Here is a 14,302-nt window from a genome sequence, read left to right on the forward strand (position 1 = left end):
CGTCACTTTCGTATCATAAGGCATGACATTACACTCCTCTATGTAAAGATACTGAGAACTTATGGGTTGAAATATCACTTAAGAAACAACAAATTGTCCTTGGTGTAATATACAGACATCCCACATACTCTCATGACTCATTCCAGGATGCACTTTCCCAAACCCTACATGATCTTAATAAACATAATATTCCAGTTTATATTGGTGGTGATTTTAATATAGATTTGATAAAACATAATAGTTATGACTCAGTGCATAATTTCATAGATACCCTAGCATTGTACAGTTATACACCTCTCACATGCCAACCCACCAGGATAACTCCTCACAGTGCAACTCTAATTGATAATTTCTTTTCTAGTAATTCCAATGTAAAGTGCAAATCTGGTATAATTACATCAGACATATCTGATCATCTTGGAATATTTATGATACTCCACACAGTAGCCCTCAGTAAACCACTAGAGAAAATACTTGTTACAGAAATGCAACATTTTTCTGCCCCAAACCTAATGCAAGACATAAAAACTTTCTGATTGAAAGCTTAACTAATTCCAACCAAAACCCTATTGGTCAATTTACTCGTTTTGTCCCAAACTTTATTTTCATTTTACAACATCATGCAGCACTATCCCACCTGTCCAGAAAAAGGAAACTAGCACAGAAACCATGGATAAGCAAAGCTATACACTTCCATTAAGAAATAAAATAAACTTTTTCACATGTTATGCAAATCACATTTCTCCAATATTAGCAAATATAACCAATATAAGGCATACAGAAACCGTTTGAACCATGTGATGAAACAAGTAAAAATCAATTTTTACGAGAAAAAACTAAAAGGTAGTGAAAAAGATATTGCTGGAATATGGAAAATAATTAACAGTATATTGCAGCGTAAACAGTCCAAACCCCATAAACCAACTGTTGTAACAACAAACCATGGAAACATGTCACACGACCCTTTAATTATATCGAACACTTAACTCCTTCTTTGTAAGCATAGGAAATGGCATTGCACTCTCCATACCGCCTCCAGATAAGCCCCTCCCATGTGTCTTCATCCTTCTTCTTCAATGAAACAACACCAGACGAGATAGAAATGTATATATCCCTTTTAGATGCAACAAAATCGGTACCATCTCATGACATCCCCATCAAGTTAGTTAAATACATAATTTCACCCTTCCTGTCCCGGAGGTGTATACCTGGTGTATTCGTAATGGACAATATCCCGTAGTTTTTAAGTCGGCAGAAGTAATTCCCTTACTCAAAAATGGTTCTGTGAGTGAGTGTATAATTACAGGCCAATATCATTATTGTCCCCTTTTGCAAAAATTTTCGAAAAAATTATCCACAGCCGCCAAAATTAACACAGCATCAAGGGGGGGAATTCCACACACCATCACTATCGGACATGAAAAACTTTTGCGATCAGATAATATTAAGTACCTCGGTGTATACATTGATGACAAACTAACCTTGACAACTCACATTCATTATTTGGAAAAGAAATTGTCACAAGCATGCGGCAGTTTATTGGAGCTTTGGGTGGAGGATCGGCATTCTCTCTGAAAAACCTCAACACTATTCATAATAACATACTCCGTTCCATAACCTTAAGTTCCTTTCAAAGCGACGTCACGCCATTATATAAGAAATTAGATGCTATAAAAATTAGAGACATTCACAAACTCGAACAGGCCAAAGCAATGTACGATTTCCATACCGGCAATCTACCGGCCTCCTACAACTCCTTATTAGCGTTAGTAGACCCTTCCATTAGATCGCTCTACCGCTCATCATTTAAAAAAATTCCGCCTATCTTTCACATCCCAGTACTCACATCCGTTTTCATCCACCCTGTTAGCAGTCCGTTTTTCCCTTTTTCTTTTAAGTCCTTTTGTCGTTTATTGCGTTTTTCTTGTCCTTTTTTCCAGATGTTTTTTTGTGTTTTTTTCCACTTCACTTTTACTGCGGTAGGATCCGTTGTCGTTTCAGACCTAGGAGCGCTGTACACCAACTTCACAACGTGCGATTGACCATCAGCAAGACCTACGATGATTCAACAAGCGCAACCTCCATACGAACCTGACCATCTCCATCCAAAACCACCACGATTGGACTGTCCTCGGGACGTTTAAGGTCTGTCGATGTGGATCAAAGGAAACGTTCTGAGAACTGAGTTGGCGTTTGCGTTTCGATGGATTTTGCTTTGGCCAGCACAGCCGGGTGGCCACCTTTCGTCACATGCAACCTGTCGCAACCCATCACCTCCTGGTGCGACTGGCTGCGATCCTACGGCAGACGGTGATAACCTTTACATGGGTGCCTGACTCGACAACCTTTATGGTTTTATCGGTGCCCATGCCATTTTATTTCTTTGTAGGCCTATATTGTTCTTACGCGTAGTTGCTTTTTTTCCAAAATAAACATGATTTTGATTTGCTAGGTGTTGCACGAAGGTTTTGTTTGTCAAGTTGTATTGAGGTCTTGATGTATTTGTGTGCTGAGGGCAAAACGTTTGCGCAAAACCGTATTTTATTAATCACCCAACGAGATCAAACAAGGCCCAAATGAATTGAATGGTGTAATGATAAGAAGGTTATGTTCCATGCGCTCCAAATACCCAGATATGTAATAACAACAAAAAGAACACGTTTTCGTCCCTCGCTTTCGACGAGATTAGTTATTTAGAAAAGCGGCTGAAATATGAATTTGCCAGCATGCAACATTTCACTCTCACTACATCTTCCTCAGGCGCCGTCATGTAACCCAATTTTGACACTCGAAAGCTTCAACTTTATAGTTTAAGTATTCACACTTTCTCTGCGGCCCGAATTACTTGAATTATGATGACCAACTATGATATAACATCGAATAAGTAGATTTGTTTTGTACACATTTGTAAGATCATTGGAAAAAGAAATTCCGGCCAATAGCACGGACCCGCATTCCTATAAATCTCTTTTTTTGAAAAACTCTTTGCTTTCACGCCGATAACGGTGTCCTATACGGTATACTCGTGTGCACAATTTGTATGTCCGTAAATAAACGTCAGACCCGAGTTGGAGAACTTCAAACCCGAGAAGATCAAACAGACGATTGCGCAAACAAAATTTAGTACCGTGCTGTTTACACATACGCAGCGGACAGGATCAAACAGAACCCTTTGTTGAAGGTTTATGATTGATTTCCGGGAAATCTCTACATCGTGCCCTTTTTACCCCAACAAGTCCTATGCCAATAACGAGTTGTTAACTATACGTTTTCAAGAAGCGAGATAGCAGCGTTAAAGTCGATGTAACGTAAGTATTCACGTTAACGTATGTCATCTCTGTTAGTGAACACGTACGCCCAAATTGAAGTTTCGAAACTATAACAACAAGAAGCTTCATCTCATTAAGATGTGTATTGTCGGTCCCAATTTTGCCGTCTTGTATTAGAGATGTAACAGTCAATTCTGGAACGAGGGCAATAGTTTGATTTGTTTGACCATATTACTGTTCCTCCAAGTTTATGTTGAGCTTTACCACCAAACCAATATATTTTCAACACATAACGCTATCAACGTGTATAAATACCAACTTGCAATTTGCCATGTGTTGGGCTTATCACTGTGAGATAGCAATGTTTGTTACTAATTCAAAAAAGACCACTCTTTAATTTGTACAAATCGCAATAGTTTGATCTCATCGCAATAGTTCAGAACATGTCTAACCATATTAAGTATTACTATTTCAATAAAATCTCACCAATGCCACGATCCCAATGTTCCCGGCCACTCTTGACCAGTCAGCACACTCTGCTACATTCCTGTTGCGATGTGAATCATTTAAACATTTCATGCTTGGTAGCGCGAACAAAATTCGCAACACGATGTTGTCCTGCTGGATTTGTTGTTGATGTTGTCGAAACTTTTTTGGAGGGAACGAGAAGTCCGCATTAAATTGCGATGGCTTTGCCTCATCTTTCTCTTAGTTTGTCCGGCTAAAGAATTGCATATTCTTGAGGACTATTTTCTGAACTTTGGTATAAAGGTATAAAGCCAGGACAGGACATTCTTTTTCTTCCAATGTCTCATAATCCCTTCCGTGTGCGATTTCTTTCCCATACCGCAAGTAAAATGATACATTTTATAAGTGAACGTAAATGCAAAAAACGCTTTGTCTTACGTATTAAATATCCGTGTAAATTAGTATTTTGTAAAGTAAACATTTACTGCAACCACATTATTGTTTTTGTAGCCAGAAAATTTATTTACCGTCAACTATATTGAACTCTTGTGCTGAGGACGTGAAAAATAATTTTATTTTGTGTTATCAGCACCATTTTACAATTGTTTTCGTCTGAGCGACTCTGTGAAAGCGAAAAGGCTATGGACAGTGACCGCTCTTTACAGTTTGTTTGTCAGCAGGCATGTGACAGCAACGTGGCGTTGCGGTACCGACCTTTCAAAACGAAATTGCAATGAAAGCGTGCGTTTGTGCTGGTTTCCTGGGTTTGAATACAGGTAAATAGGATTTAGCGTTATACCATAACACACTTTAACCTTGGTCATGTGTACCAGTTTCAGTTTTAAAAATGGTTTTTTCCTCAATATTATTTGTCCATGAGAAGTGCGGGTATACCCCATGTGGATGTGTGCAATAGTGCGTTGTGACGACCCAATGTCCAGTGGTGTTTTTACTCGAATCGTTTAACATATTTCTATATATGATGGAACATATATTCCTAATAGCCTTGGTGAATCATTTCGAACTGTCGCACTCAAAAGAAATTGGGAACCATTATTTTAATGCAGAGGTCTATAACCTTTACCATACAAAAACAGTTGGACCCTTTATTCTGTTTTCTGAAACATAACTGTAGTAGCAAAAGTTAAATAATTTGTTTGTCGATTTAACACGAAACAAACAAATCGCCTCGACAACCATTGTTTTCCAGTTGCAAATTACACACTTTTCCTATAACTTCCCTTCACTAATTTCAAAACAGCAAGGATCAAGTTACACGAAAAACAAAACAAAACAAAACTTTAGTCGCCACCGTGGTCATAAACATTTATTGCTGATGTTTTTTTCGCATTTAGGACAGTTTAACACAGGTAGTATTGACACGAATCGGGCTTCACGGTGTGACAGGTAAACAATGATTGTAAAGTGCACGTTTGTTGTACATATCCATAGCGATTTACCAGTTGGAGCCAATGACGATACAACCTGCTGTGTATGTGTGCAACTGGTATTCGTATCTGCGTGAATGTGCATGAAGTGTAGCACCGTTTGAAATTTAATTAATTCAACAAATTTACACAAGTTGGCTTCAATTGATTCGAAACAAACGTAGTCTCCTTTCGCTTATTGGCAATTGCTTGGCGCCTACGTGCCGTAATGATTTCATTGCACGTAGATGTTGTTTCTTTGTCTTTTTGGTGAAACATTTTTTGTGTCTTTTTGATGTTCTTGCTAACTGCTTAAATCAGCCATGCTTAAAACACTGCTTCCACCAACTCACTATTTTATTAACCGCAAGCACACCGATCTTGATCGGGCAGTCTAACATACACGACATACATGAATAAACACAAGAAAAACGCAAAAAATGCCCGCTTTAAAAAGAGAATTGCGCCCCCAAACTAATCACCAAAAACGTTGTGCATTGCAACACATTATATCACGAAAATAACATCATTATATTTTTTTGTGCAATTTTTTTATTTCATCAGCTACATGGCAAACGAAGTGTTAACTTAAAGTCAAATTAAATTAAATGCTTATGTGTAATATTTGGTGCAAAATTTCCTTGGCCAGATGGCGCGTGTTTGTCATTTTTTAACGAAGAAATGCTTTAAGATTTCATACACGCCGATCCATAACATTACTAACCAGGCACAGTAACATTTCAATGACGCTACAGTCCAGAAAATTTTAACAGAGGCGCATATTTCAAAAGTCGGAAGACACTTTCACCAACACTGACATTTCTGCTTGCTAATAAATCATTCACGGCCGTTTTATTAAATAGAAAGTAAACAGATGGGGTGCAGTCGTATGGAAGAGAGGACGAAATGCCCAGCATCTCTTCGCAAGTTTGTAAATTTTTTACAACTATTCGGAATCTGAAATCAGTGAAGAAATTTTCCCATTGAAAGTATTGGCACAACGTTAAAGTATGTTTTGCAGCATAGAAGCAATCTCTATAGTGACCACAGTTGGAAAGTGCCACAACTAGTATGAATGCTGGAGTAATGTGCACATCAAAACCAAACGACAGATTCAGATTCAAAGAACAGCGAAACATTCTTTTTGCATAAAACGACATCTCAGTTGGTCTATTTAGTTCCACGAGACAGTCTACGATACGTTTGAACAAACGCATTCGTGAATAGTCCTTACTGTAAGGAAATTTCATTTTTGAATATACCGAGTTGCGTGGCTCACGCTCTGAAAGCAGCTTTTCACCCTGCTTGAGATAAGACAGGACTAGGTCCCAATTATTTTCTTTTTCATGTTTATCTGCCTGCTTCATGCACTGCTTAAATTTATTGTGAGCAGATATATCTAACTTGCACTCCTCTGCTGTACTTGCCAAGACTATTGCGTCTGAATGGTCATACAGTTTGTCCAATATGGGCAGATTTTTAAAATATCCACTTTTCTGACAGCACACACATAAAACACCAAGTGCCAAACCGATAAATACGTCATCTTCTTCATTGGCATGCAAAGATTTACGTTGAATTATCAGGTCTTCTGCGACAAGTTTCGCTTCATCATGTTTTGACAAACGTAATAGAGTCCAACAATAATTGATACTGGAAGTTGGCGACATCTTGTTTATTTTGTAACCGAGATCAAAGTATTTTAAGGCCTTTGGCACCCGTCCAAGCTCCGCAAAACATCTTCCCATTACGAAGAAATTGATACCTTTGAATTTTATTCCCAATATATGTGTTGAGAAATGTATGATTTTGTTTGCTTTTCGCAAATACTTCAGAGCTCTTTTGCGTTTGCCAGTAAGTAACAAACACGAAGCACCATAGTTATACTGAAGCCAAGTAAAATAGTTTAAGGATTTTTCATTCATTTTCGATTTTTTTAGATTTCCTAGATGAATATTGACTTGTTGCAAACACTCCTCGTACTGTTTAGTACCGTATAACACAAACACATTGACTATATCACAAATAGCTTCCTCATATATGTCTTTTGGTGGATGACAGCTTTCTTTTTTCAATTGATGAACAAACTCAAATAAGCCTAAATATATTGCCATTACAAGTTGATCTGTATGCAAATCTACAGAACTGAACACCGGAAGTGTTTTTGTGATAAAGCATTTCTCGACATAATCTTGTAAGCACTGCGATATGCTTAAACAGTCAACTAAAGCTCTGGACCCAACATCGTTTGCCAAATCTGTGACAAAATATGACGAATCCAATCTTGCCAAGCGAGTCAGATGATGAATATCGTTTTGAGATGATGCAGTGCTGTATGTTCTCAGTCGGGCCTCACATGCAACAGCTAAACAGAATTGAAGTTGATCATGAGCATCCTCTGTAATACGTTTATATTGAAAGATTTCATCAATCAACAAAAACCCATTGTGATACTTGCAGCCATGTAATTTGCCAAGTGCGTGGACAAACAAGGATGAACCTCGGTAGAATAAACGCTTTACATCTAACTTCGAATTTTCATTCCAATCCACTATTTTGAACTGTTGTAAATCCTTCTTTATTTGTTCAAAATTACACGCCCCAAAGAGCTTTTCTTTGTAACTTTGCTTAATGCGCATTTTGATTTGTTCGAAGATGGTAAAATCTTTGTTTATTTGTTCTTGAGACACACTAAAGTTCATTTGTTTCTGAATTTGCACCAGACCTGCTAACCTAGCGCTACATTTGAACAGGTAGAAGATGATAACGTCTCCATACACCAAGCAGGTTTTTGTCAACATATCTGCCAAATAATATCCTTCTTTCAACCCTTCTTCACTGTCCAAGTACTTCACCATCTCTTTCACTGGCTTGATTAATTCATTTTTCCAGGGTTTATCTTGAGTTATGGTTTGTCTTCCCAACGGATGTTTACTGGCATGCGGTGCAAATCCATCAGGCCTAATTCCACATGGAGTGTATTTGTCATAAAACCAATTTTTTTCCTCTTCAAGTGGATGGTTCAAACAAGGAATGCACAAAAATGACAACACGGTTTCCCCCAATCGAATGATGATCAATTCAAGCAGTGTGGCAAACCATCTAAAATACTCCATAATTTTGTGGTAATCTTTTACATTTTGTATTCCTTCCTCTAAAACAATGATGTGTTCAAAATCAGAATAGGGAGTTATTTCTTCTTTAGCTATCGACCCCATTCCAACTACTGAAAACAAGCAAGGTGGTTTACCCAATATGCTGACTACATGGCCTGCTATACCTTTCATAACGTCTTTGTACTGGTTGGTGATATCGTTCTGTAAATTTCTGATATATTTCGATCGCACTTTTCGTAGAAGCTTGAGTCTCCGTCCTTTCAAAGTATCGCGAGTGGGACCCAAGTATTTTAGTTTCTTATCTGTTGTTTCTCTGAGCACTTTAACTTGCTGCTTTGCCTCCTTTACGGCATCTTCCACCAAAAGTATGTTCGGATTTGAAGCTTCGGCCAATGTTAGAATGTGCAAACACAACTTGTTTAGATCTTTTTCAATATCCTTCACGTTATCTGGTTTTCGTACTATCGCTGAAGTTAATAATGCAGCGCTTTGGAGAAGACATACCTTGTTCGGACTTTTTTCTTTGTATAATAATCCCAGTTTGTGCAAAATCGTTGCTGATTCTTTGGGGTCTGCTTCTACGCCATTAAAGCAGTAATCGTTTTTTAATTTCTGAGCTAAATCATTTTCGGATTCCATGTTGTATCTAAAATCTTTCACCTCTAAAAAAATTCATTGCTTAAATGCAATTTTGCATCATGAAATATTTTTTTATTCTGTTGGTTTCTTTAGGTTTGTTTTAAACCCCTTTGCTATAAAGTCGTTAGTTGCTTCAAAGTTTGGATTAACTATCGACGCACTATTATTCACTGTCAAACTCTATTACGCCCTGAAAACAGCAACTTGTATGCCGTGTGATTCGTTTTCAATAGTAAATACATGTAACCAAGCAACAACCCTGTTGTGGTTTGAGCCTTTTTCTCATACTACCGACGTCTCTGTTGTGTGTTACATGTCTCTTTTGTTCATTGTCGTACGTCAGCGGTCCTCACTAGGATTACCACGAAACAATGCCTCGAGTTTTTCCTTACATTCATCAGGGCATTTTTGTCGAACAACGTGCTGATATTCCGATGTTATGTCGATACCGATGCCTGGGCCACTTGTCCTGGTTGACAATTAATATTCATTCTGTTGCAATCAATTAATCATTCCTCCAAAATAAAAATTGGAAGCAAAATTTTACACATTTTATTATGCTTTGCATGGGCGATGGCAAACTCCATTTAGTTGTTTAAAAACGCCAAAAAGCGTTAAATCCTCTGATCCACTTTCTGTTATAGACGTTTGTTTGTTGCGTCATCTCTCAGTCGTAGAGAACATGAAGTGAGCGATCCTGTGCGTCGAACAGAAAAGGGCAAACGTCTGTTAGACTGGGAGAAAATTTAAAACAACATATTGCTTCTTTATGCTCGTGTTTCTCTATGTGCAGCGGTTCCATATGGTAAATTTGAACAATATCGGATTTCACATATGTGCTGTACAATTTGATTTCCAATGCGGAATGTTGGGGCTACGAAAAACAGGCAACGTCCAGAAAATAAAACATGTCCACTATTTTCCACTTCATTAGCACTTTTAATGAAGAAATGTGGTTTATTTTGAACGACTGAAGCTGTAACCATTTATACGCAACTCAAAATCACGTTTAAATTTGGAATTTAAGTTTCCCTGAAACTTACCGGCACTAAGGATGGAAAAAGCGTGGCCAAAGGTGCGCGTTATAAGTTACCAGAACACCACAATTAAAAAAGAATGTTCAATTTACTCGCCACTATGGTCATAAACTTTTAGGATGTGTATAAAACCGGACAGGTACACCTTTCATTTAGTGCAGACGATTGTCCGTAATAGTGTCATGGCCTGTTTATTTCTGCGTAGAGACAGCAACCACCGGTAAATCATGAACAAAGAAAGAAATTAAACATTTACTCGTGCGTTTTTCACTGACAAACTCTATTACGCCATGAAAACATCAATCGATATAAGGTGTGATTGCTTCAACAAGTATATACATTGTAACCAAGCAACAACCCTGTTTTGGACCGAACAGGTCGAGCGACGACATTTTTTCCCTCGCCGTACCTTGTTCTCAAACCACCAACCACGTCTCTGTTGTGTGTTACATGTCTCTTTTGTCCATTGTCGTACGTCAGCGGTTCGCACTATAAGGTTACCACGAAACAATGCCTCGAGTTTTTCCTTACATTCATCTGAGCATTTTTGTCGAACAACGTGCTGATATTCCGATGTTATGTCGATACCAATGCCTTTGCGCTACCTGTGCTGGTTGACAATTAATATTCATTCTGTTGCAAACAATAAATCATTGCTCCAAAATAAAAGTTTAAAGCAAAATTTTACATATTTTATTACGCTTTGCTTGCGCAATGACATACAAGACATACAGTATTTGCATTTAAAACTTGGTGTTATCTTCCACCACAACAAATACGATTTTTTCTTTCTCAACGTGTTTTCCCACCCAAGGTGCACGTTATACTTAACCAGAACACTACAATGAAAGTGGGTAATCAACTAGCCACTCTGGTCATAAACTTTTAGAATGTGCATAAAACCCGACAGGCATACCTTTAATTTAGTGCAGACGATTGTCCGTAATAGTGTGATGGCGTGTTTACTTGCGTGGAGACAGTATAACCGCCGGAACCGATAAATCATGAACAGAGATATAAATTATACATTTAGTCGAGCCTTTTTTTACTGAAAAAGTCTATAACGACATGAAAACATCAATCGATGTGCCGTATGAATGTTTCAACGAGTAAATACATTGTAACCAAGCAACAACCCTGTTATGGTTTGAGCGACAACATTTTACCCCCGTCGAGCCTTGTCCCAAACTACCGACGTCTCTATTGTGTGTTACAAGTCTCTTTTGTTCATTGTCGTACGTCAGCGGTTCGCACAAGGATGACCACGAAACAATGTAATGAGTGTTTTTCTGCATTCAACAGAATATGTTTTGTGGAACATCAAAATCCGAAGCAAAATTTCACACATTTGTTCTTGCCTTGCTTGCGTGATAGCTTACTCTATTAACTTATTTAAAAACGCCCAACAAACGCTCAATTCATCTGTTCCACTTTCCGATATGGACGTTTGTTCGTTGCGTCATCTCTCTGCCGTAGAGAACATGAAGTGAGCGATCTTGTGCGTCAAACAGAAAAGGCCAAATGTCTGTTAGAATGGGAGAAAATTTAAAACAATATATCGTTTCCTTATGCTCGTGCTCTACAATGAATCCGTTAAATTTGAGGTTCGGTACTCTATGTGCAGCGGTTCCATGTGGTAAATTTACACAATTTCGAATTTTATATCCATGTGCAACTTGATTTTGAATACGGGATATTGGGTTTATGAAAACCAAACAATATCCAGAAAATAAAACATGCCCATAACTTTTCATTTCATTGGCGCTTTAAATGAAGAAATGTGGTTTACTTTGAACGACTGAATATGGAACCAGTTATACGCAACTCAAAATCACGTTAAATTTGGAATTGTCGTGCGTCAGCGGTTCGCACTAGGGTTACCACGGAACAATATCCCGAGTGTTTTTCTACATTCATCAGAACATATTTTGCGGAACACTAAAATGTTTATTTCTGCGTGGAGAGAGTTTGCACCGAAACCGGTAAATCACGAACAAAGAAATAAATTAAACATTTACTCCAGCGTTTTTCACTGACAAACTCCATTACGCCATGAAAACATCAATCAATGAACCGTGTGATTGTTTCAACAAGTAAATACATTGTAACCAAGCAACAACCCTGTTTTGGACCGAACAGTTCGAGCGACGACTTTTTACCCTCGTTGTGCCTTGTCCTTAACTACCGACGCCTCTGTTGTGTGTTACATGTCTCTTTTGTTTATTGTCGTACGTCAGCGGTTCGCACTATAAGGTTACCACGAAACAATGCCTCGAGTTTTTCCTTACATTCATCAGGGCATTTTTGTCGAACAACGTGCTGATATTCCGATGTTATGTCGATACCAATGCCTGGGCCACTTGTCCTGGTTGACAATTAATATTCATTCTGTTGCAAACAATAAATCATTGCTCCAAAATAAAAATTGGAAGCAAAATTTTACACATTTTATTACGCTTTGCTTGCGCAATGACATACAAGTATAGTTTAGTATTGGCATTTAAAACTTGGTGTTACCTTCAACCGCAACAAATACGATTTTTTCTTTCTCAACGTGTTTTCCCACCCAAGGTGCACGTTATACGTAACCAGAATACTACAATGAAAAAGTGAGTAATTAACTAGCCACTCTGGTCACAAACTTTTAGAATGTGCATAAAACCCGACAGGCATACCTTTAATTTAGTGCAGACGATTGTCCGTAATAGTGTGATGGCGCGTGTTTACTTCTGCGTGGAGACAGTATAACCGCCGGAACCGGTAAATCATGAACAGAGATATAAATTATACTTTACTCGAGCCTTTTTTTACTGACAAACTCTATAACGACATGAAAACATCAATCGATGTGCCGTATGAATGTTTCAACGAGTAAATACATTGTCACCAAGCAACAACCCTGTTATGGTTTGAGCGACAACATTTTACCCCCGTCGAGCCTTGTCCCAAACTACCGACGTCTTTATTGTGTGTTACAAGTCTCTTTTGTTCATTGTCGTACGTCAGCGGTTCGCACAAGGACGACCACGAAACAATGTGATGAGTGTTTTTCTACATTCAACAGAATATGTTTTGTGGAACATCAAAATCCGAAGCAAAATTTCACACATTTGATCTTGCCTTGCTTGCGTGATAGCTTTACTCTATTAACTTGTTTAAAAACGCCCAACAAACGCTCAATTCATCTGTTCCACTTTCCGATATGGACGTTTGTTCGTTGCGTCATCTCTCTGCCGTAGGGAACATGAAGTGAGCGATCTAGTGCGTCAAACAGATAAGGCCAAATGTCTGTTAGAATGGGAGAAAATTTAAAACAATATATCGCTTCCTTATGCTCGTGCTCTACAATGAATCTGTTAAATTTGAGGTTTGGTACTCTATGTGCAGCGGTTCCATGTGGTAAATTTACACAATTTCGAATTTCATATCCATGTGCAACTTGATTTTGAATACGGGATATTGGGTTTATGAAAACCAAACAATATCCAGAAAATAAAACATGCCCATAACTTTTCATTTCATTGGCGCTTTAAATGAAGAAATGTGGTTTACTTTGAACGACTGAATATAGAACCAGTTATACGCAACTCAAAATCACGTTAAATTTGGAATTTAAGTTTGCCTTAAACTTACCGGTACAAAGGATTGAAAAAGCATGGTCCAAGGTGCGCGTTATACGTAACCAAAACACTACAATGAAAAAGTGTTCAATTTACTAGCCACTGTGATCATAAACTTTTAGAGTGTGCACAAAACGCGACAGGTACACCTTTCATTTAGTGCAGAGGATTGTCTGTAATAGCGTAATGGTCTGTTTATTTCTGCGTGGAGACAGAATAACTACCGCAACCGGTAATTATCATTAACAAAGATATAAATTTACATTTACTCGTGCGTTTTTCACTGACAAACTCTATTACGCCATGAAAACATCAGTCGATATAAGGTGTGATTGTTTCAACAAGTATATACATTGTAACCAAGCAACAACCCTGTTTTGGACCGAACAGTTCGAGCGACGAACTTTCACCCTCGCCGTACCTTGCTGTTGTCAAACCACCAACCACGTCTCTGTTGTGTGTTACATGTCTCTTTTGTTTATTGTCGTACGTCAGCGGTTCGCACTATAAGGTTACCACAAAACAATGGCTGAGTTTTTCCTTACATTCATCTGAGCATTTTTGTCGAACAACGTGCTGATATTCCGATGTTATGTCGATACCAATGCCTTTGCGCCACTTGTGCTGGTTGACAATTAATATTCATTCTGTTGCAAACAATAAATCATTGTGCCAAAATAAAAATTGGAAGCAAAATTTTACACATTTTATTGCGCTTTGCTTGCG

General features: G+C 38.1%; 2 protein-coding genes across 2 annotated transcripts in view; one reads left to right on the forward strand and one right to left on the reverse strand.

Annotated features, from left to right (window-relative positions):
* Positions 1-14,302, forward strand: part of LOC145912030 (uncharacterized) — a 227,957-nt gene that overhangs the window by 15,438 nt on the left and 198,217 nt on the right. The window lies entirely within an intron of this gene.
* Positions 5,556-9,096, reverse strand: LOC145911276 (uncharacterized). Its single transcript, XM_082998564.1, has one exon. The coding sequence runs from the start codon at positions 8,917-8,919 to the stop codon at positions 5,914-5,916; it is 3,006 nt and encodes a 1,001-aa protein (XP_082854690.1). The 5' UTR covers positions 8,920-9,096; the 3' UTR covers positions 5,556-5,913.

The sequence above is a fragment of the Ascidia mentula genome, chromosome 8, assembly GCF_947561715.1.
Source record: "Ascidia mentula chromosome 8, kaAscMent1.1, whole genome shotgun sequence".
Classification (NCBI taxonomy): Eukaryota; Metazoa; Chordata; class Ascidiacea; order Phlebobranchia; family Ascidiidae; genus Ascidia; species Ascidia mentula.

Bases quoted from the DNA above. Each gene is read 5' to 3' on its own strand.
- LOC145911276 (XM_082998564.1), bottom strand. From the start codon at position 8,919: ATGGAATCCGAAAATGATTTAGCTCAGAAATTAAAAAACGATTACTGC.